Here is a 25,129-nt window from a genome sequence, read left to right as displayed (position 1 = left end):
AAGGTCCAGGCACTTGTGCAGTCTGAGGTGTACACCGCAGCCTCTTCCCTCAGCAGCTTCGTCTGTGTGGAGGCATCGACCACCGCTGGGGTAGATGGTTCAGACCACCTGGCCAGAGCTGCAGCCTTTGCCCTCAGACGAGTGTCCACCATTCTGTGTTGAGGGTCAGGTAGGATGAGAGCCCTTGACCTGTGCAGGTGGTCACAGAATGTGCCCAGGTGCTGGATTCTGTGTACCTTGGGACACCCACTCGGCCAGTGAAATGCCCCCCTTCGAAGAGGTGCCCTCCCTGCATGCCCTGCCTGCACCGACTGACGCACCACTCCCTTCTGCCATGCCACACTGTTTACTCGCTCTGGTCACTGTACTCCTGGTCCCTGGGGTTGTTCCTGTATGTGAGGGGGATTGGTCACAGTCACTCCTGTCCCTGCCCACACTGAGTCAGAGCTGCTGCTCATTTGTCAGGAGCCTGCCCTTTCCCACTCTCTCCCCATGCTTTTTGTTGCTGTGCCTTTTCCATGGTTTTGACACTTTGAGGAAAGTATCCTGGCACTATTCCTCTCCTCTGGAGCCCTTTGCCTTGTTAGCTATATCTTATTCAGCTCTGTGGTTCTTTAATTCGGTGGCACTATATTTAGGCTCTGTCAGCCTATGGCTGATAAAAAACTATATTTAGTGATCTGAAGATATGCCAAATTTTGCAAATATTAGTATTCACTGGGGCTGAATTAAAAATAGGTTTGATCCTATCTTAATCTTTTCTGGAAGAAGGACCCAGTCTCTTTTTTTCATATTACCAACCATAAAAAAAAATATAAATGCATATATAAAAATGAAATTTCTTTCTACTTACGTACGGCTTCTACAGGTACGTCAGTCAGAAAAGGAAGGTTAAAGAGAACGTACCCCCGTTGATGGATGAAAATGGGGACCTTGTATCAACAGATGAGACTGCTGAGGGAATCAAATGCTTTTTTGCCTGAGTCTTCACTGACAACCGCTCTCCTCACCCCTCCTGGGTCAATGGACAACAAGATGGGGACCAGAGTGGTAAAGCCCCTCCCACTGTAGAGGAGGATCAGGCTCATGACCACCTGAGGAACCTGAACATACATGAGTCTGTGGGACCTGATGAGATGCATCCCAGAGTCCTGAGGGAATTGACTGATGTGGTGACCAAGCCACTCTCCATGATATTTGAAAAGTCACGGCACTCACTCAGAAGTCATCCCTGGTGACAGGAAGAAGGGTGTCACTGTGCCCATCTTTAAAAAGGGTAGAAAAGAAGACCCTGGGAACTACTGACGTGTCAGTCTCACCTCTATTGCTGGGAAGATCATGGAACAGATCCTCCTAGAAGATCTGCTAAAGCACATGGAGGACAGGGAGGTGATTAATGGCAGCCAACATGGCTTCACCAAGGGCAAATCCTGTATGACCAACTTAGTGCCTTTCTATGATGGGGTGACCGCAGCAGTGGACACGGGTAAACCAACAGATGTGATCTATTTAGATTTCTGTAAAGCCTTTGACACTGCGAGAAAGCTGTTCAGAAAGGCATGGAGTGACAGGACGAGGGGCAGTGGGTATAAACTGGAGAGGGGAGGATTTAGACTAGACATAAGTAAGAATTTCTTACTGTGAGATTGGTGAGGCATTGGAACAGGCTGCCAAGGGAATTTGTGGCTGCCCCATCTCTGGAGGTATGGGTTGGATGGGGCCTTGGGTAACCTCTTCTAGTGGGATGTTCCTGACCATGGCAGGAGGATTGGAACTAGATGATCTTAAGGTCCCTTTCTACCCTAACTGCTCTATTATTCTATGTGCTTCCCCCATGTCTGTCCCTTTTTAGGTCATTGCTTGGTAAACTACCCTGTTTCTTCCCACAGACTAATATTGCGGTTAAGCCAGCAGCAACAGTGAAGAGAACAATTCTAGCTCTCCTTAAGTGCATAGTCTCAGACGTCCTGCTCTTGGGCCACAACAACCTCGTGCAGTGCTATTGGCTTGGGGAAGAGTGGCTGGAAAGCTGCCTGGTGGGGAAAATCCTGAGGGTGTTGGTTGACAGCTGACTGAACATGAGGCAGCAGTGGCCCAGATGGCCAAGAAGGCCAACGGCATCTTGGCTTGGATCAGAAATAGCATGTCCAGCAGGTGCAGGGAAGTGATTTTCCCCCTGTACATGGTGCTAGTGAGGCTGCACTTTGAATCCTGTGTTCTGTTTTGGGTCCCTCGCTACAAGAAGGACATTGAGGCTCTAGCGTGTCTCCAGAGAAGAGCAACAGAGCTTGTGAAGGGGCTGGGGAACAAGGGTTATGAGGAGCATCTGAGGGGACTGGGGTTGTTTAGCCTGGAGAAGGGGAGGCTGAGGGGAGACCTTATTGCTCTCTACAACTACATGAAAGGAGGTTGTAGAGAGATGAGTGCTGGCCTCTTCTCCCAAGTGACAAGTGATAGGATGAGAGGGAATGGCCTCAACTTTCACCAGGGCAGGTTCAGATAGGACATAAAGAAATATTTATTTACTGAAAGGGTTCTCAGGCACTGGCAGAGGCTGCCCAGGGAGGTGGTTGCGTCCCCATCCCTGGATGTGTTTAAAAGGTGGGTAGATGAAGTGCTTAGGGATATGATTTAGTAGTGGACATATATGGTTGGACTCAATGATCTCAAAGGTCTTTTCCAGTCTAGGGATTATACGATTGCCGGGTCATGCTGAGCTTCTCATCCACCAACACGCTCAAGTCCTTCTCTTCAGGGCTACACTCAATCCATTCTCCCTGTAGCCTGCAATTGTGCTTGGGATTGCCCCGACCCAGGTGCACAACCTTGCATTTGGCTTTGTTGAACTTTAGGAGACTTGCACAGGCCTCTCTCAAGCCTTGTCCATATCCTGGGCAACCAGGTCTCCTGTTTCTTTCTGGAGAGGGCCCACGTTCTCCCTAGTCTTCCTTTTATCACTGACGCACCTATAGAAGCTTTTCTTGATTTCCTTGGCGTCCTTGGCTAGATTTCATTCTATCAGAGCTTTAGCTTTCCTAACCTGATCCCTGGCTGCTTGGACAATCTCTCTGTATTCCTTCCAGGCTACCTGCCCTTGCTTCCACTCTCTGCAGGCTTCCTCATTGTGTTTAAGTTTGCCCAGGTGTTCCCTGTTCATCCATGCAGAACTCCTGGTTGTTTTGCCTGCCTTCCTCTTTGTTGGGATGCATCGCTCCTGAGATTGGAGGAGGTGATCCTGGAATATTGACCAGCTTCCTTGGGCCTCTCTCCCCTCCAGGGTTTTATCCCATAGCACCCTACCAAGAAGATCCCTGAAGAGGCAAAGTCTGCTCTCCTGAAGTCCAGGGCAGTGAGCTTGATGTGCACCCTCCTTGCTGCCCTAAGGATCTTGAACTCCACCATTTCATGGTCACTGCAGCCAAGGCTTCCCTTGAGCTTCACATTTCCCACCAGCCCTTCCTTGTTGGTGAGACTTCTCCTTGTCAGCTCTTCTATCACTTGGAGAAGCAAGTTGTCATCAATGCATTCCAGGAACTCCCTGGATTGCTTGGATCCTGCTGTGTTTTCCCTCCAACAGATATCAGGGTGGTTGAAGTCCCTCATGAGCATCAGGACTTGTGAACGCAAGGCTGTACCTGTCTGTTTGGTGGCCTGTAGTGGACCCCCCACTGTAATGTCTCTTGTCCCTGCTCTCTCTTTAATCCTGATCCATAGGCTCTTAATCAGACAAGTGCCCACAATTCTGCCTTGAGGGTCAGGTAGGACAAGCGCCCTTGACCTGTGCAGGTGGTCACAGAATGTGCCGAGGTGTGCTACAGGCTTGAGGAAGAGTAGCTGGAAAGCTGCCTGGTAGAGAAGGACCTGGGGGTGTTGGTTGACTGCTGTCTGAATATGAGCCAGCAGTGGCTCAGGTGGCCAAGGCGGCCAACAGTATCCTGGTTTGTATCAGGAATGGTGTGGTCAGTAGGGCCAGGGAAGTGGTTGTCCCCTTGTACTCAGAACTGGTGAGGCCACACCTCAAATCCTGTGTTCAGTTTTGGGGCCCTTGCTACACAACAGACATTGAGGGGCTGAAGTGCATAGAAGGCTCTAGTGAGGTGGGCGTTCATCTCTTCTCCCAAGGAAGAAGTGATAGGATGAGATGGAATGATCTCAGGTTGTGCTGGGGAGGTTTAGATTGGATATTAGGAAAAATTTCTTCACTGAAAAGGTTGTCAAGAACTGAAACAGTTTCCCAGGGAAGTGATGGAGTCCCCATCACTGGAGTTAGTTAAAAGTTTCGTAGATGTGGCACTTAGGGACATGGTTTAGTTGTGAACTTTGCAATGTTAGATTTATGGCTAGACCTGATGATGTTTTCAAGCCTAAAGAATTTTGTGATTCTATGAATCCTATGAATATGGATTTCACGTTAAAGAAGTATTATATTGACAAAAAATTGAAGTTACTTTGTATTGCAATGATTTAGAGAAATTTGGTATGAATAATTTTCTTATGCATTAATTAAAGCAAAATTTTCAATAAGAATTAATCATGTCAAAAAGACATACCATATACTATTCTGTGTTTTATGGGTTCTTATTGAACAGACTTTTGTACTAAGTGTGTAACATATATCTTGCAGGAAAAAAGTATAAAATATTACATAATTATTAAAGCAATGTGTGATATGGTACTTCTTATATAAGAACATGACTCCATTGTGTAGGTTTCAGAAAAAGGGAAAAACTGATATCTAAAGGTGGCTTGATACATTATTATTTTTTTTTTTATTTTATTTTTTTTAGTATGCAGTAGTTCTGCATTGCCTTGATCTAGGTAGAATTAACTATAAACTTTTGAGAAAAGTGATGTTCTCTCCCCTCTGGTAGGTTGCATCCTGGTGGCCAGTCACTGCCCTGCAGACATGGTGTATTTGGGGATTTGTTCTTGACCGTAGCACAGTCTTGGGATCATAGTGAAGGGTGGTTATGGAAGCAGACTCAATCTAACATTTCAGCTTTGGAGAAGTTTCATTGCAAGAACAACCATTTGTGTTTTCACACTGGAAGTAAAATAGGTCTGTGCTTGATTTTCTGGGGATGTGTGTGTAAGAGAGACTTGTGTCAGAAGTTTGTTTTATACATATGGGAGATGGGGCTGAAGATTTCAGAACAAAGTCCACAGTGTCTTGGTCTGTTTGGATCTCAAATTTTCAGGACAAAATACTCTGTGATTTAAACTTTATTTCATGAAGTCATTGAGAAATATAATAAACAAACACGGGCTCAATCCCCTTTGCCAAGACTAGTCTATCATGTGAATTCACTTATTCACCATTTAAATTATAAGGTTTCTTAATTTATAACCCAGAACTCTTAACCTGTGTACCTATGAACAAAAATCAATTACCTAGCCGATGGTGAGCGTTCATCCTTCCTCCTCCGTCATGGTGTGAGCGTCCCCTTTATCACACTGGGAACCATTAAAGCCTCGGCAGTCCAGCTGCTGTTGGATCTGCTTCAGAAGCTTTTTGGGTAAGCTGATGTTTTTATAGCTTTCTAACTTGGAACTTTGGTCTATGCCATTTCCACAAACTAGCAGATTCTGCTGAAACTGCCAGACACTCAATATGCAGAGATGATGGCTACAGGAGACAGCAAGCTGCAGGTGATCATGGCTGCATAAGGTTCCTTTAGCTTTTTCTGGCCACCTGTCTTGCCTGTGTAGTGCTCTCGTTTTGACCTAATGATGCTGCTCCCAGCATACGTTAGGCCTTAGCATGAGCTGTGATAGCCAAAAGCTGAGCAGGAGTTGAGTGAGCAGTCACGCACAGTAAAGATAAAAGCTTTTAGAGGTTTCCAAGTTAGATTTTGCAGTGTACTACCTCAGAAATACTTAAGGGTTGCCAGCATAGTATCATGCTTTAACCTTACGCTGCACTGTTTGTGAAATATGCTACTCTGAGACACGTAAAACATCATGTAAAGCATAAGGCTTTCTTTGTCCTGAGAGACAAATATTAGAGCATGAATGAGGCTTGGAAACTTTATAAAAATGATCAAAATAAAATCCAGGCTGAAAGTCTAAGAAACACTGTGCCCAGGCAAATGCATTGCATTTCTTAGGGGGCTAAGTAGCTAGGTGAACATACAGCATTCATATGGCTGTGCAACTCTTTGTTCTAAATTTCAGTTCCTCCTTACAAATCATTCATATATTTTGTTTGCATAGATAAGCTCTCCTAATCACAGAGGGAAAAAATGCTGTGTGATATATTCAGTGCAAAATTCCCAACCAGCAGATCTTAACCTTAAATTGTTAAACATTCAGAATGTTAATTTATAAGTTATTCATAGAATCATAGAAAAACCAGGTTGGAAGAGACCCACCGGATCATCGAGTCCAACCATTCCTATCAAACACTAAACCATGCCCCTTAGCACCTCGTCCACCCGTGCCTTAAACACCTCCAGGGAAGGTGAATGAACCACCTCCCTGGGTAGCCCGTTCCAGTGCCCAATGACCCTTTCTGTGAAAAATTATTTCCTAATGTCCAGCCTAAATCTCCCCTGGCGGAGCTTGAGGCCATTCCCTCTTGTCCTGTCCCCTGTCACTTGGGAGAAGAGGCCAGCTCCCTCCTCTCTACAACCTCCTTTCAGGTAGTTGTAGAGAGCAATGAGGTCTCCCCTCAGCCTCCTCTTCTCCAGGCTAAACACCCCCAGCTCTCTCAGCCGTTCCTCATAAGGCCTGTTCTCCAGCCCCTTCACCAGCTTCATTGCTCTTCTCTGGACTCGTTCCAGAGCCTCAACATCCTTCTTGTGGTGAGGGGCCCAGAAATGAACACAGGATTCGAGGAGTGGTCTCCCCAGTGCCGAGTCCAGAGGGAGAAGAACCTCCCTGGACCTGCTGGTCACGCCGTGTCTGATCCAAGCCAAGATGCCATTGGCCTTCTTGGCCACCTGGGCCCCTGCTGGCTCATGTTCAGTCGCTGTCAACCAACACCCCCAGGTCCCTCTCCTCCAGGCAGCTTTCTAGACAGACTTCTCCTAGTCTGTAGCACTACATAGGGTTGTTGTGCCCCAAGTGCAGGACCCGGCATTTGGCCTTGTTAAACCTCATGCCATTGGTCTCAGCCCAGCGGTCCAGCCTGTCCAGATCCCTTTGCAGAGCCTCCCGACCCTCCAGCAGATCCACACTTCCACCCAGCTTAGTGTCGTCCGCAAACTTGCTAAGGGTGCACTCGATGCCTTCATCCAGGTCATTGATAAAGACATTGAACAGGGCTGGACCCAGCACTGAGCCCTGGGGAACCCCACTTGTAACTGGCCTCCAGCTGGAGTTAACTCCATTTCCCACCACTCTCTGGGCCCTCCAGCCAACCAGTTTTCCACCCAGGAGAGTGTGCGCCTGGCCAGGCCAGAGGTGACAGTTTCCTAAGCAGAATGCTGTGAGAAACCGTGTCAAAGGCTTTACTGAAGTCCAGGAAGATCCATCCACAGCCTTTCCCTCATCCAGCAGCCGAGTCACTTTGTCATAGAAGGCGATCAGGTTAGTTTGGCAAGACCTGCCTTTTGTCAACCCATGTTGACTGGGTTGTGCTTTGTGTGAAGTACAAAGATTAAAAGAAATTTAAAGGAAGTAATGATTTTTTGTTAACAAATATGACCCAAATTTTAATTAAAGCTGATTTTATATGTTTCTGAGGTTGAAGTTTGCAGAACTGTAATTGTTATATCATTTGCCTTTCTAACAAATGTATGTATTTGTTGTATATTGCTGCTTACCATAATGTCCTGAAGATTGGCCAAGCAAGGTCATTATTTTTCTTACTCTGTGAGTTTTTGTGGTAGGATATCTCATGGTAATTCCCTAAAGTTAGTTGTTCTTGAGAACTATATTTTCAGGAATGGAGATTTATGCTTATATTTTTAAATACACTGTGTTATTTTCTAGATATTTTGGAGTATATTTTGTTTTAGTTGTTAGTTTATTAACTTATTGCTATCTTTTTTTCCACATCTACTTTGTCTTCAAAATAAAAGTTTTAATTCAGTGCTGCTTCAGTTGTTACCATGTTAGTGCTGTTTTGGTATTGTACTGGTCCTTGTAGCAAGCACCATAAACACCAAACAGTGTTCTGTCCTGCACTGAACAAGCTGTCTAGTTTGTGCAGAAAAAGTCATGTTTATGTCCAGTGGCTGAAGTATATTCTTCTTATTTGTCTTGCAGGCACAGGTGAGAGTGGTAAAAGCACATTCATCAAACAGATGAGAATCATTCATGGATCAGGTTACTCCGATGAAGATAAAAAGGGCTTTACAAAATTGGTGTACCAGAATATATTTACAGCAATGCAGGCCATGATCAGAGCCATGGATACTCTCAAAATCCCATACAAGTATGAACATAATAAGGTGAGATTTTTGTTTATTTCCATAGATTAAACTTTTCTCCTTTTATCTTTAGGAAATGTACTGAAGGTCTTCAAAAATTATACATCATATGCTATTATATTCTACCTAAAGTTTAGAAGAAAATGGCTTCTTCTAGTCCTGCTCCTAGTTTTCTGCCCTTTGCACTGCTCTGACAACACAATTGCTGTTCTTGTACAGTTAAGCTATTTTTCTGGTTTGTACCAGTGCTACTTAAGATTTTCCATTAATATTATGTGAGGCAAAAATAAAATTATTAGAAAAATAGATGGGGATATCTGATGGTGTCTGAGTATATTATGAAATAGAACTTTTGATACAAGGCCTTAAGAATCAGCAAATTCTTTTGGAAGTGATGATATTATTGAAATTTAGAAAGAGAAAATACATTTAAAGCATTTTGTAAGGTTTATTTTCGATTAGTTTAACTCTTTCCATACTTTTCCATTTAGAAATTGAAATCAAATGTATAGCTGATATAACTAGTATTGAAAAGGGAATGTACACATGTATTTCAGCTCCATATTTTTGCTGTACATAAAGCACTAAATTTCCTAAGAAGATTACTTGAATAGTTGATTGTGAAGCGCACATTTTTCTTCAGAACTGATATTGACTGTCACTTTGCTGTAGTATATGAAAGACCTAATCATAAATCAGTAAATTACTTCCTTATATTGTACTACAAAGTATGTATTATATAGTTATTGTTCAAATTGAGTGTTGAATTTATATAATTTTTTTTTTATATGGTTGAAGTGAATTAGTTAGATGTGGCATAGCTGTATACACGTCTAGACCTTTCTAATTAGAGTTGTTCACTTTCTCTCTATAAAAATAACTTGAATAAAAGTGAGCAAGTCTATCTTTGTGCTCAGCTACTTCACAAGTATTCCCATCAGTTCTAATATGGCTAGGTGTGAAGCAAAATAAAACTTGCCGTAGTTGTCAATTCCTTTAAAAACTTGGGCATTTTTTTAATTCGGGAGAGTTAAAAAATGCAAGCTTACCTTTTTTTTTTTCCTTTTTTTTTTTCTTTATTGAAAGCAGACTCATTAGCTTGCAACCTAAAAAAACATAGGAAGGGCACTTCCTATTAATTTGAATCTCATAGCAGGAAATTCAGTCTCTGGAGAAACTATCTCAAAGTTTATATTTTTAGCACAGTACTTGTTTTGCACAATAGCTTAGAAAACTGCAGCTCAAGCAAATGTTTGTGCAACTGAGCCTAAAGAAAAGAGAGTGAAGTGACCCTTTTATCAAATTCAAAACATTCAGTTAAGTAGACAGTATCTTTGTACAGTGTAGAAAGTGATATCTAGGCTGGATTATTTTAATATCAATGTAGGAAGAGAAATGTTTTAAGTCAAGGAAGTTAGTTCTTCTGGTGTTGTGTTGGCTTCATAGTCACTGATATAATTAGAGACAAAGTCTGAATGCATTGTCCTATATTATAATAATCTAGGATCTTTGAAAGAATTATTGGAATAGTGAAAGTCAATTGCCTGTCTGCAAAATTTTTGTGAATGTACAGTAGTAACTCACATGCAATCACTGACATGCAAATTAACTTTTTTAAAAGCTGAGGTATAGAGGTATAGATTTTTAAATCTTTTTAAGAAATGTCTTTTTAGAAATCTGACCTCTGTATCTATGTTCACAGAATCACAGAATTGTTTAGGTTGGAAAAAAACTTTAAGATCATAAAGTCCAACCGTAAAGCTAACACTGCCAAATTCACCACTAAACACGTTCCTGTCAGTCCTTTCAAATACTGGATTAAGAAAATTTATTTTTTAAAACTTCTGATATTCCAAGTGTTGTCCGTGGTGGCTTAGTGTCACAGTCCACTCCTAAGTGGATCCTGTCCACGATGCCAATTTATGTCATGGTCCACTCATAAGCAGACGCGTGATGGTTCGTTTCAGCTATGATCTCGGAGTGCAAAGGAAAAAGGAATAAGCCAAAGGAGTTAAATTTCAATCCAAACAGTAACTTTATTAATTGTGCCCATAAAGCGGCTTGCGACAGAAAGAGAGGAGAGAATGAGGAAAAAGATGGGGAGAAAAGGAAAGAAAAGGGAGTTCATAGCTACCACCATGGGTCCACAGACATCCAGCATCTCTGGGGCCCTGGTCCAGAAGGTGTTCCACTGCTTCTCTCTTCGATCGAGGTGATCTCACAGTGGGGAAGATCTTAAAAAATTCAGCTGCTTCAGAGCTGTCTTTTATGCTAGTCAATACGCCTGTGACCCGCCTTGTGACCCGCCTTTGCCTGTGGAGATGTGCCAGTCTCCACCTAGGAGGCCACACATGCCAAGAGAGGAATGTCTGAGGCGTGGTTGGCTTTGGAGGCAGGTCTCCTCCCCTTGCGCATGCACTTCTCCTGGCAGCGGTGGTCGACCTGGGGGCTGCCGAAGAGGCCGTTAGTCATCATCACCTTGAACTCTGGTTGAACTGTTCTTCGCGCATGCTCTGTTGGCGTATGGGTCTGTGGTAAGCCCCATCGTTAATTTTCCTGCATTTTTCCTCCTTGCTTGATGGATCTTTCACAATAGTAGGGCGATAAGGAGGTAGGTACGGGTAGCAGGGAGGCTTTGAGACAGGCACTAAGCATTTGTTCTGTACCAGCTTTAGCAGGTACAACACATTTTTTACGTACTAGCTTTGGCCGTTTTCGTAAGGCCTGCATCTGTGATTTATACAGTCAAGTTCTGAGGCTTAGCACCTGATGAGAAAATGTTGAGGCAGAAATCAATCCTTTGATCGACCCTTACACTTAGAAGCCATTGCTCCAGGTAATGTAGTCCTCCATTTGTCCTTTTCTATCTTTTTTTTCATGTCTAATTGCTGAAGGATGGCTTTTTATTTTTTCTCTCCTGTTGTTACAGAAGTTTTACTAAATATGTCTACTACTACCACTTTTACCTCTTATTGTTCCCTTTCAATATAATTTCCAGAAGATATCTCTCAGTAGTGGTTAGCAGGCAGGAAATCTTACTGGAATCCATGCCCATAATTTTCTGTGAGGCTTCTTAAATATTTATAACAAGATGTCTCATGTGAGTAAGATAGTAACAGAACAGGTTGCAAGAAAATATAGAGACTGAAAACATAAAATTACATCTTATTGTAGACCAAGAAGTTTGATCAAAGTTTCAAAGAGTGGTTCCATTGCTGAAGTTGTTTCTGTATTTAAGCCTATTTCATTTAGGTAATGTTTAAAAATTAAAATGATAAGTAATTTCACCTATATGAATTGAGGAGACTGTCTAAGCCTTCAGTTCTTCAAACTTACTTAAATGTTCACATTTTAGAACAGCTGCAAGCCCCCCAAAATTAATAAATTAATCACATTTAAGTTCATGCATGCACTAACATGTAATTTTGAAAAGAGTAGGACCTTGTTATGGAATAGAGATGCTAAATATAGGATTCTGTAGACATAAATTTTCTATGTTAGCTACTCATATTTTAGTGCTTTAAAATTTCTTCATGCCTCCTTTTTATATTTCATTCTAAGAGAAGCACTTTATTTTTTAAAAGCATAATATTTTAATTGATTAACTACCCTTTGCTAATGGTAAGTGATAAGTCATATACTAAAGCATGTGTGTGGGGTATGATGTCTGTCTTTTATCTTTCAGTAACTATAGGAAGACATTTCTAGCTTTTTTTTTTTTGTCATTGTAGTTTCCTTTTTATAAGTATTCTTTCTGTTTTACTTCAGATATGTTTGTCACATAGTTATTTTTCTTATTGTGTGTCTGAAAAGGAACATTCATGTGAGTGTGCACTCTCACAATAAAAATGTGAAATACTCTCAGGGTAACTTTTCTATGTAATAGAGGTCTGGAGTTTATTTTAAGGTAATGAGTGAGATGTCAGTCTTGGAACAACTCTGACTTTTTCCTTTATTAACAGTAGTTATATAACTATATGGGTATTTATATTATATATAATACATATAAATATAAATAGAATATTTTCTTAGAGTAAAATATTTGTTAACCTCCTAATTAGGTCATTCATTTGTACAAGTTGTGTTTAGATAGTTCAGCATTTAATTCTGAAATAATTTCAGATTGAAATATTTTCTTAAAATTCCTCTGAAACTTTAAGAAAATATTTCCTTCTCCCAGTAAACATTTTTTTGGGAAACTGACCAATCCAGTTATGTTCCATTTATGTTGTGTGAAATTACTAAAAACTGTTCAGTCTCATGTCTTCATTGTTCATCTCTACTGACTCACAAGTTTTGCTCGAAATAAGTTTTACTTCCATGAATTAAGAAGCCATCTGCTCAAATGGACCATTTTTTCTGAAGATTTTGTTGATCTCTCTTTTTTCAATTTGCACTTCCTATGTGATAAAAGTTGTAATGTCTGAAATGCAAGAAATCATCCTCTTATTACACAATTCAGCTTTGGTTTAGAAAATTGACTAATTGTTAAGCACATTAGTTGTGTTTTTTAAAAAACAATTATAGATGAACCAACTTTTTAAAATAAGATGTTTGATTTATTAATATTGTATTTAAAGTGAGATGTACTGCCTGATAGAGGTATTCACGTAATTACTTTGTCTGCTATTTTTCTTGCATTTTTTTTTTCTCCTTGATTAAAATAAGTATAAAGTCTAAACATTAGAGTTGATTACATATTCACACTATGTGATTCTGATCACATGCCTTCCTGACATTGGAAAAACATGGTAGCACAAATTATTCAAAGCTCCTTCAAGGCTTATTTAAAATGCAATCTGCTGAGTACAAAACAGACATAGCTTTTACACCTGCAGGGTTCACTTGGACTACACTAGCAACTTGTAGTTGTGCAGAAAGAGGATTTCTGCCTCATCTAAGTATTATAACAGCTGTTCTGACATAACAGAACTTTTCTGCAGTGCATTCCAGTTTTGTTGTTTGTTTTTTTAACTGGATATAGATGCAAAGGTAGTATCAGTTATCAGTCCACTGAAAAGATGTGAAAAGTTTGGTTTCATATGGTTTTCTTTACTGTTAAGATTTTTTTTAAGAGTAGAAATCATGATGATATTCCATTAAAAAACCCCAACATCCACCATTTCTGTGTCTAAACCATAATGTCATATGTTGATATATCATTTGGTAATAAAGCTAAGACCAGAATAATTCATTGTACCAGCCTCTGAAAGCTGAACTTGCTTCTTAAAGGTACATAGGAAGACACTTGTGTAATTTCCTTTCCTCTACTTTCTCTGCCAGCCTGGAACTTTTTGATAGTGCCTTGGCCTTTGAAAATTTAAAACATTAAAAATAAAGGATTGAAAATAAAGCTACTCAAAACAACACAAAAATGTACTGGATATTTGTAGTGGGTCGAGCCTGGCTGGATGCCAGGTACTCACCAAAGCTGGGCAGGAGAGAAAAAATATAACAAAAGGCTTGTGGGTACAGATAATGACAGGGAGATCACTCACAACTGTGATCACAGGCAAAACAGACTCGACTCAGGGAAGTTACTTTATTGCCAATCAAATCAGATTAGGATAAAGAGAAATAAATACTAAATCTTAAAACACCTTCCCCCCACCCCTCCCTTCTTCCTGGGCTCAACCTCACTCCTGATTTTTCCGACCTCTTCCCCCGGTATGGCACAGGAGGACAGGGAACCAGGGTTGCAGTTTATCACATGTTGTCTCTGCTGTTCCTTCCTCCTCACTGTCTTCCCCTGCTCCAGTGTGGGGTCCCTCCCATGGGAGACAGTCCTTCACAAACTTCTCCAACATGAGTCCTTCCCACAGGCTACAGTTCTTCATGAACTCCAGTGTGGAGCAGTTCATACCAGCAAACTCATTCCAGCATGGGCTCCTCTCTCCACGGGGTCACAGGTCCTGCCTGGAGCTTGCTCCAGCATGGGTTCTCCATGGGGTCACAGCCTCCTTCAGGTGCATCCACCTGCTCTGGAGTGGGGTCCCCACAGGCTGCAGGGGAATTTCTGCTCCACCATTGACCTCCATGGGCTGTAGGGGTCAGCCTGCCTCACCATGATCTTCATCACTGACTGCAGGGCAATCTCTGCTCCAGTGTTGTGACATTTTTCAAAAGTAGTTTGTGGAACATTTAATTTAGATGTGCAGTAACAATTTGGGAAGGAAAATAACTTCAGCATTTAATTTCATTTTTAAAAAGTTTTTTCACTTACCTGCCATTTCATAACTTGTTTGAGATTTTTAAACATTTTTCTGTAGTGAAAAAGTTAACTGGTTCTGTGGTAATACAGGTGCCAACAGTATTGGACTAAGATATGAAGAACATTTGACTAGTACATGTGTGTACTGTGGCAGACAGTATAAAATTGATTTTTCTAAAAGAAAATTTGAGTTGCTTCTCTGTTTCAAATTTGCTCACGGGGAAAAGCGTTTAAGGATATGCATGAGGAATTTGAGGAATACATGAATGGACAGATCTTTTCAGGGGATGCAAAGGAGCCTCTTGCACAATAGGATCTCTGCAAAGGAGAGCAAAGAGTGTTCAGGAAGTTTCCAAGAACCCTATCTGTCCCTTTTTGGATGCTTGTCATCTTTTGTGGTCTTCCTGTAGAGCTTCCTGTGTGTTGTTCTTGGATATCATTTGAATTAGTGGCATGGGTGGTGTTTTAACCATGTTACAAATAAGAAAACTGCAACAACAATATTTTTAATGTTCTTAATTAAGATTGGCTCTGTTAAGAGAACTACCTTAAACTGCACTAGAATGAATTGATGGGATGCAGTAGGTCTTTTTTAATTTGTCATGTACTCACTAGGATAGGCAGTAGAACACAGCCTTTTATGAACGCATCCCAAGCAGATGTTACAACCATCTGGGTGTACTGAAACAGATGCCATCTACAGAAGCCTTTTCAACATAAAATGTAATCAAATTGTGGATTTCCACATTCTAATGTAAGTTTTCATTGTTGTGCATTAATGAGTTGAACTACATTAGAATGCGATTGTATGATTTCTTTCCCTTTGGGAAAGGAATGAAAATTAGATTTCTCATATGAAGCTATCCCAATGAGAGGAAATGTACTTTGGAGGGGATTTCACTGTATGAAGGTAGTGATATAGTTGAGATGCAGGTTAAATTGTTAAACCTACTTTTAAGGTCAGGGTTAATGCCAGAATAAGTAAATTCAGTAATGTTTTTCCAGTGTTCATATGGTCCATTGTCATTATGCCTTTAACATGAAAGTTATTTCTCAGCAGGATACCAAATTAAGTGTTTTTGCTAAACACCTGTTTTACCTATTTTGGATTTGACCGTTAGATCCCTTTGATCATGTTAGGGTTGTGTGTGTGTGGTGGTTTGGTGGGGGAGGCAGGTTGGTGGGATCTTTCACCTTGGGTATTCTCCATATATGATCTCATACAACTGTATTTTACTGAAGAGAGTAAGAGGAGGAAAATAAACAAGAATGTTCCACTGCCGCTTTTTTTCCCATTTCCACTATTCCTTTTGAGTATTTACTATATTTGAAACTTGGCGAGCTTCTCAGGACAATTTTTCCAGCAGTATGGATTGTGGAATTCATCACATGGGGGCCATTTTTTGACCTCATTTTCTCCAACTATATGAAGCTAAGATAGCTATGAAGTACGGTCTTTCTGATTTAGTAGTATTTTCAAACAATTATGTTGTGGAGAGACGGTTATGTGCAGTGTTTTAGAGAACTGTAATACAGTGTTTGTTAAAATAATAACGCCAAGTGGCTGTGGAACCACACAAAATGGTGTCATAATTTTAGGCTTTACAGTTGATGGTATTGTGCAAAATACAAACCTTCCCTTCTATAAACTATGTGTAAAGAAGCAACAGTATATTTTACTTATGAAGAGCAAAAATGTAATGCATACTTTTACCACGAATTAATTTTGTCTCTGAAAATGGAGTTTATAGCTACTTTGATAGACTGAATAAAATGTGCTTAACCAGAACCATACCAAACCTCAAATTCAGATAGCCACTGGAGAAAGCCCCTGATCAAGGGGATCCGGTATCCTCCCACCACCAGGATGGAGGCAGGGACTTAAATGGACATAGTGTGTGGAATCAAGTCCACTAATGGGGCAGCAAGCGAGCCCCCTCCTTGCCCGCACCTCCCCAGGTGCCTCTGCAGAATAGATACGAGGCTCTAGCTGTAGAGGACCAGTCAGTGGACACTGTGGGGGATGACTCATTTACACCAGAGGAGGGGCCAAGGCCAGAATGAGGCGTGCCCCCCCCCATATTACTACGCCACGAGGAGGAAAAGGCGAGTCGTAGTTGTAGGAGACTCTGCTGAGGGGAACAGAAGATCCAATATGTCGGGCAGCTGCTACTCACAAGGAAGTTTGCTGCCTCCCAGGAGCCCAGGTTAGGGATATCGCTAGGGAACTCGCCAGTCTGGTACGGGCCTCAGACTACTACCCACTACTGCTCTTGCACATGGGAGGTTACGAAGCTGCAGTATGGAGCCCAAGGGTGGTCAAAAGAGACTTCAGGGCCTTGGGATGGCTACTGAGGGAATCTGGAGCCCAGGTGCTGTTTTCCTCCCTCCTTCCAGTTGTGGGCGGTGACACTGGAAGGATCAGACGGGCCCAGTCTATTAATACATGGCTTCATGGCTGGTGTCACTGGAACAACTTGGGGGTTTTGACAATGGGATGGCCTACACGGCACCAGGCTTACAGGTATCAGATGGGAGCCACCTTTCCCAAAGGGGGAGGAGGGTCTTTGCTCAGGAGCTTGCAGGGCTCATTGACAGGGCTTTAAACTTGATGTGAAGGGGGAGGGGGATAATATCAGGCTTGCCTGTGACAAGCTGCAGGAGGGCACACGATGGGTAGAGGGATGTGTGCTGGTACAGGCCCTCCACCTGCTGCCCCAGGGCGTACTGGGGATGCCGCAGAATGATTGAAGTCCCGTGGAAATGAGTGTGAGACTCCTGAGGTAGTAGGACCCCAATAGGAAACTTACATGGAACACGGTCAGGGAAATAAGAGATGATCCACTAAGAAGGTGACACAGCCAGCAGCCCAGCTGAAGCGCCTCTACACACACAGCTTGGGCAACAAACAGGAGGAGCTGGAGGCTACTGTGCTGCTAGAAAGCTATGATCTGGTTGCCATTACTGAAACTTGGGATGATTCCCATGACTGGAGTGTCTATCGATGGCTACAGGCTGTTCAGAAGGGACAGACTGGGAAGGAGGGGTGGAGGCATTGCCCTCTATCTCAGGAAGGGGATAGAATGTGAAGAGCTGTCATTGAAGAGTAGCCATGAACAGATTGAGAGCTTGTGGGTCAAAATGAAGGACAGAAGAACCAACAGGAACCTTGTGGTTGGTGTATACTACAGGCCACCTGATCAAGGAGAGCCAACCGATGAAGTCTTCTTCCTCCAGCTGCAGGAGGCTTCACACTCACAAGCTCTCATCCTACTGGAGGACTTGAACCACCCCGCATCTGCTGGAAAAGTAGCATGGCAAACTGTAGGCAATCCAGGAGACTCCTGGAGTGCATTGAAGCTAATTTCTTAATCCAGGTAATAGAGACCCCCACTGGAGGAGATTCAAGACTGGACCTGATGGTCACTAATACAAGTAAGCTCATCTGTGACGTGAGGACTGCAGGCAGCCTGGGCTGCAGTGATCAGGCACTGGTGGAGTTCAAGGTCCAGAGGGATATGGGACAGGCAGGAGTATAGTCAGGACTCTAAATTTCAGGAAAGCAGACTTCCAGTTCTTCCAGGGGTCAGTCAGTAGGACTTCCAGCGTGGCTGAGTGGAGACCTGCTGGTCAAACTGAAGAGCAAGAGGGAACTGCACAGGCAGTGCAAACAGGGACAGGGAACCTGGGAAGAGGATAGGAACACTGGCCTGGTTGTGTACGGGTGTGGAGAGGAAGGCCAAGGCACAGCTGGAGCTGAACTTAGAAAGGGAAGCAAAGATTAACAAGAAGGTACGTCAATCAGAAAAGGAAGGTTAAAGAGAACGTACCCCCGTTGATGGTTAAGAATGGTGACCTCGTATCAACAGACAAGGAGAAGGCTGAGGGACTCAAGATTTTTTTTTCTCAGCATAATCAATTATTGAATAAGGGAAAGACTTGTGTACTTTAAATATGTTTCTTCTCTTTTGATGGAATCTTGCCATTTTGAGCATTTATTTGTGCTTTATTTCATGCTTTTACAGCATCTCTCTGTTTAGCAACCCAATATTGTTAGAGACCAATGAGTAGGACTGAAATATTGCTATAATAGATGTAGTAATTAAGGCACGGACCCTGTCAATGAGGCAAAAAGCAAGATCTACTTTATTGAGAGGATGCAAACCTTATATATCACCTCTGTATCCAGTAACAGCTATCCCAGTGAATTTCCACCTGTGAGAATCCCGCAGTCCAGTGACAGAGTGCAACCCCCTGTTTTCCACAGATGTGCCCCTTATCTTCATGTTTTCCTTTCCTATTAAACCACAGGTCTTAAGACTCCAAGGTCTCAACAAGCTAGCAAGCATGAGAACATTGGCCATTTGTTCTGTGCTTGCTGCTAATATTGCAGGTACACCAAGGCATCGGCCACTTGCCCCAGCACACACACAATGCTGGAATCTTTATGCCCGCAAATAGATTTTAAAATGAAGAATGCTGGAAAATGTTCAAAGCTGCTATCCAGGCATTATTTGAAACAGATCTCTCCTCCTCCCCCTGAGTGTTAAAATGTGATACTGTCCACTGTTCAAACCTCTATATGCCTTGCCCTACTGGCACTCTTATAGTGAGCAGTCCCATAATAACCTAACATTTGATTTACAGTGGAGACTCCTTAATGGAATGCAGTAGTAGCATGCCTAGCTAGCACATGCTGCCTTAGTTTACCACAAGGTAAAAGATCTCTTTGGAACTAGGTCCTCTTTGTGTAAATGATGTGTGGCGTGGGCTTCAGGGATCCTTCCATTTTGATCCCTGTCTCTGTCAGCAACTCATTATGTGGCCACAAGAAAGACAATTTTTCCACGTGTTGTATATACTTGTTAAATTTGGATAATTCAATCTAAAGATTCTATAATAATGCCTTAATTTGTTTTACTTTCTTTACATACTTAGTGCAGCATGTGTTATCAGGTTGGGGCAAAAAGCCTGGAGAAGAGGAGGCTGAGGGGAGACCTTATTGCTCTCTACAACTACCTGAAAGGAGGTTGTGGAGAGGAGGGAGCTGGGCTCTTCTCCCAAGTGACAGGGGACAGGATGAGAGGGAATGGCCTCAAGCTCCACCAGGGGAGGTTCAGGCTTGGCATCAGGAAAAAAATTTTCACAGAAAGGGTCATTGGGCACTGGCAGAGGCTGCCCAGGGAGGGGGTTGAGTCACCTTCCCTGGAGGGGTTTAAGGCACGGGTGGATGAGGTGCTGAGGGACGTGCTTTAGTGATTGATAGGAATGGTTGGACTCAATGATCCAGTGGATCTTTTCAATCCTAGTGATTCTGTGAAAAATAATTGCCCCTTTCCCCCATCAACTTCAAAGCAATATATCTCTGCTTATTAACCTAAAATTAATAAAATCATTAATTTGTTATTTTATATTAAAATTTAAATTAATTTTAATTAAAATTCAGTAATCGAAATCAGAACCATTCGAATCTACGCATTTTTGCCAACAAGAAACAAATCTATTTATTCTGGTAGCAGAGAATCCTGAGGTCCTGGAACTGATTAATCCTTTGAAGGCATTTTGAGCTGCTGCTTGCTTGTGGAAAACCTCTTGCAGGAAGTTGTTTAAGTGCTTGAAAGTGTGGTAATCGGTGGGAGAGAGGTCTGGGGAGTAAGCTGGGAGCGGGAGGCTTTCATAGCCTGGTTAGTGTAGCTTCTGCAGAGTCATTTGGAAGACATGCCGTTGGGCGTTGTCATGGAGAAGAATTGGTCCTTTTTGATCAACCAATTTTGGATGTAAATGTTGCAGTTCCGGATGCATTGTGTCGATTGTTTAGTGTTTGATAGGAATGGTTGGACTCGATGATCCGGTGGGTCTCTTCCAACCTGGTTATTCTATGATTCTATGATTTCCTGGCAACACTTGTGGCACAGTTACTTGCCTAAGGTGAAGCACCAAAACACTTCCCCAAACCAAAGCTACATCAAAAGGAGCCTATGGTTAGTGCAAGTGGAATCATCCACTACAACTTCTTGAGTCCTGACAAAACCTTCACAGCAGAGATAGTACACTGAACACAAACGTTAGTACAAGTTTAGGTCAGTTCAGTTGGATATACTGACATGATGGATTCTACAGGCAAATACAGTAAGCTGATTCTTGCTAGGAAAAACACTCACGTCAGTCACCCAGTTTTTACATATTTAATTTACAGTTACTTCATAGAATCATAGAATAGTTTGAGTTGGAAGGGACCTTAAAGATCATCTAGTTCCAACCCCCCTGCCATGGGCAGGGACATCCCACTAGATCAGGCTGCGCAAGGCCCCATCCAGGGATGGGGCAGCCACAACTTCCCTGGGCAACCTGTTCCACTGTCTCACCACTCTCATGGTGAAGAAATTCCTCCTTAAATCTAGTCTAAATCTGCCCCTCTCCAGTTTATCTCCATTCCCCCTTGTCCTATCACCACAAGCCTTTATGAATAGTTCCTCTCCGGCTTTCTTGTAGGCTCCTTTCAGGTACTGGAAGTTCGCTATAAGATCTCAGAGCCTTCTCTTCTCCAGGCTGAACAAGCCCAACTCTCTCAGCCTGTCCTCATAGGGAAGGTGCTCCAGCCCTTGGATCATCCTTGTAGCCCTCCCCTGGATCCGTTCCAGCAGCTCCATAGTCTTCTTACGTTGAGGATTCCAGAACTGGACACAGTGCTCCAGATGAGGTCTCACAAGAGAGGAATAGAGGGGCAGAATCACTTCCCTCGACCTGCTGGCCACACTTCTTTTGATGCAGCCCAGGATATGGTTGGCCTTCAGGGTGGCGAGCACACACTGCCGGCTCATTTCAAGGTTCTCATCAACCAGCACCCTCAAGTCCTTCTCTGCAGGGCTGCTCTCAATCACATCATCCCCCAACCTGTATTGAAACTGGGGACTGCTCTGACCCATGTGTAGGACCTTGTTGAACCTCATGAGGTTCTCATAGGCCCACTTCTCCAGCCTGTCCAGGACCCTCTGGATTACATCCTGTCTTTGTTTGCTTTTTTGTTTTTAAACCAACACCCCATTACCACCCCAAACCAGCTGTCCGTGATTCAGCTGCTGTGTGAGTTGCACGAAGTTAACAGGAAGGGATAGTTTACCCTCGAGCTCTTTCGCCATAGGAACCCCTTTGTCTCTGATTTTTATGTAGATTATCTGTTGTGAGTTATTCTTTGCAGTTAAGAGATCCTTAGCTACTCATGGGGGACCCCTAGTAGCTGCATTTCAGTTTAAAAGGGGATGATGAAAGGCTCTCCTACTATTTACCTCAACAAAACAAGAAAGATGAAACATGTAGTTGAAATTGTAACTAAAAATGTGAGGGCTCTTGCCATGTATTAGCTCTGCAGTCAGAATCCCTCTTGACGTGTCACTCCAAGCATGATTTTAGTGGAAGCCTCAGGTAAAAACCTTTTCATAAAACTTATTTGAAGAAATACTTGAAAAAATCTTTAAACTTTTTAGTATAAATTGAACTAGATTTGGGGCGTAATTACTTTTTTTTCCTCCCTCAGGGCATTCATGACTCAGTGTTATGTGTCCAGTGGTTTTCATCTTAATCAAGTTGATGCACACTTGCTCAAACTGATACCAGATTATTCACATAAGAATACATGAACATGAATGGTTTCAGTATTTGTGGTTAAAGAAATATTGAACCAAACTGCATAAAACTATGACAGTCCTAAACAATCTGTGTTAAAATAATTTTATGTTGATTGTTAGTGTTTCACTTTTGTAGTAAAAGAAGTTGTCAACATCACAGATACTATCAATTGAAAGCATAGAGAATGCCTTCATCTATGTGCTATATGAGAAAAGCAACAATGAAAATAAACTTAGAACCTAAATCTGGTTCAATTTTTTTTAAGCGCTACATTAATGCATATGGCATATATCAGTACCTTCGGGTATTATAGCATGCATAATTTGTAGTACTTAGGGAGTTATGAATAGGTGTTCTAGAAATAAGAAGGAAAAATAATTAGTTAATTATAAATTGAGACTTAAAGAATCAGGACAATTTTTTAATTTCTTACTTTTTATACAATTCAGCAGTCCTATGCACTAAATGGCTTTTTTGCTTCTCCTATACTGAGCCTTATGAAAATAAGTATAGTAAGTTGGTTGTTTTTGTTTTGTGGTTTTGTTTTGGTTTTGTTTGTTTAGGTTTTGTTTTGGTTTTTTTAATGTAAACTAAAGAAAGGTGAAAGAAGAGAATGAAGGGTATAATTAGAAGTCTCATAGGAATTTGGGTGTTTATATTATAGAATAACATAAGTAGGAGCAGAGAAGGGATCATCCACCTGTACTCAGAGCTGGTGAGGCTGCACCTAGAATCCTGTGTTCAGTTTGGGCCCCTCAGTACAAGAAGGACATTGAGTTGCTGGAGCGTGTCTGGAGAAGGGCTACGAAGCTGGTGAAGGCTCTGGAGAACAAGTGTTATGAGAAGCATCTGAGGGAACTGGGATTGTTTTAGTCTGGAGAAGAGCAGGCTGAGGAGGTTGTAGGGAAGCAGGTGTTGGTCTCTTCTCTCAAGTAACAAATGATAGGACGAGAGGAAATGACCTCAAGTTGCACCAGGAGAGATTTAGATTGGATATTAGAAAAAAATTATTTACCAAAAGAGTGCTGAAGCATTGGAACCAGGCTGCCCAGGGCAGTGGTGGAGTATTCATCCCTGGAGGTTTCAAAAAAATGTCATACATGACCATAATCATGTATCGGTTACAGATGTTTTCACTGGGCACACTTCTGATTTTCCATATTGCCAAGCTGCACACAGCTTCTGGAAGCTGGAGTGGTTTTAGGTAATTTGCGGACTAACACTAACTGTTAAATAAGTGTGGGCAGCAACTTTGAAGGGTACAGGAACAAGGGGTGCAAATAAAAAAAAAAAAGAAAATACTTGGAACAATAGAAAATACATGAAAAATCAAAATGATTACTAGAGGAATAGAGTAGAGGCTGCAAAAATAAGATAATTGTAACTTGCATTACAGCAGCATGTGATCCAGTATAGGGCCCTACTTAGTTTTATCTTAACTAATTTAATAAGTCTTTAGTATTACAAATATTTCTTTTTGTAAATAGATCTAAAAGTTGATCATACTCCCATCATCAATATTTGTCACAGTTTGTTTACATCTCTTTGATGAAGTCTTATTCCTCCAGGTGCAGGAGGCTTCATGCTCACAAGCTCTCATCCTATTGGGGGCCTTCAACCACTCTGACATATGCTGGAAAAGTAGCACAGCAGCTGTAGGCAAACCAGGAGACTCCTGGAGTGCATTGAAGATAACTTCTTAGTCCAGCTGACAGAGACCCCCATCCAAGGAGATGCAATACTGGGCCTGATGGTCACTAATACAAGTGAGCTCATCAGTGGCATTTGGATTGGAGGCAGCCTGGGTTGCAGTGATCAGGCACTGGTGGAGTTCAAGGTCCAGAGGGATATGGGACAGGTGAGGAGTATAGTCAGGACACTAAATTTCATGGAAACAGACTTCCAGCTCTTCAAGGAATTACTCGGTAGGATCCCCTGTGACACGGTCCTCTGAGACAAGGGAACAGAACAGAGCTGGAAAATATTCAAGGATGCTTTCCATAAAGCGCAGGAGCGCTCAGTCCCTGTTTGTAGAAAATCAGGCAGGGAAGGGAAGAGACCAACGTAGCTGAGTCAAGACCTGCTGGTTAAACTGAAGAAGAAGAGGGGACTGCACAGGCAGTGCAAGAAGGGACGGGTAACCTGGGATGTGAAAGGAGCTGAAAGGAGCCTACAAGAAAGCTGGAGAGGAACTATTCATAAAGGCTTGTGGTGATAGGACAAGGGGGAATGGAGATAAACTGGAGAGGGGCAGATTTAGACTAGATTAAAGGAGGAATTTCTTCACCATGAGAGTGGTGAGACAGTGGAACAGGTTGCCCAGGGAAGTTGTGGCTGCCCCATCCCTGGAGGTGTTCAAGGCCAGGTTGGATGGGGCCTTGGGCAGCCTGATCTAGTGGGATGTCCCTGCCCATGGCAGGGGGGTTGGAACTGGATGATCTTTAAGGTCCCTTCCAACCCAAACTATTCTATGATTCTACATCAGTTGTAGAGTTTAATAGTTATTTATTCCTACTAGTACTTGCAAAAGGATAATAAAAAATAAAGGAAAAATTATCAAATAAGGAATATAGTTCTCACCTTTCCTTGGATTTTTTGTTTCAGCATTTATATAGGATTTCCTAGTTTTCCTGCAAGCTGTTTAATGACCTGTCAAGCATTACTCTTCTTTTTTTTTGTCTATTTGTTGAAATTGGACATTTTCACGCCTCCTCAGAGACTTCAAGGCAAGAACAGTTAGACTGTACATAGTTTAGGAATTAGGCCAGTTCTCTTATGCTGTCAGAAGAAATCCTTCCACAGTTAAAGATTCTATTGAGAGCATAATTCTGCACTTGCCTTCAGAAGTGTGCCCCCCCCCTTGCTTAAATGATTACTGTACAGTAAGACTAAAATATTGATTGTTGAGTATAGCAAC

General features: G+C 42.2%; 1 protein-coding gene across 1 annotated transcript in view; it reads left to right on the top strand.

Moving 5' to 3' along the window:
• Positions 1-25,129, top strand: part of LOC138732944 (guanine nucleotide-binding protein G(q) subunit alpha-like) — a 99,212-nt gene that overhangs the window by 6,239 nt on the left and 67,844 nt on the right. The window contains exon 2 of the mRNA XM_069879749.1: positions 8,212-8,396. Coding sequence (XP_069735850.1) covers positions 8,212-8,396 — 185 coding nt within the window. The remainder of the gene's footprint in view (positions 1-8,211; positions 8,397-25,129) is intronic.

Source organism: Phaenicophaeus curvirostris, chromosome W, assembly GCF_032191515.1.
Source record: "Phaenicophaeus curvirostris isolate KB17595 chromosome W, BPBGC_Pcur_1.0, whole genome shotgun sequence".
Taxonomy (NCBI): Eukaryota; Metazoa; Chordata; class Aves; order Cuculiformes; family Cuculidae; genus Phaenicophaeus; species Phaenicophaeus curvirostris.
Note: the sequence above shows the minus strand (reverse complement) of the source record. Positions and strands in the feature narration are given on the sequence as shown.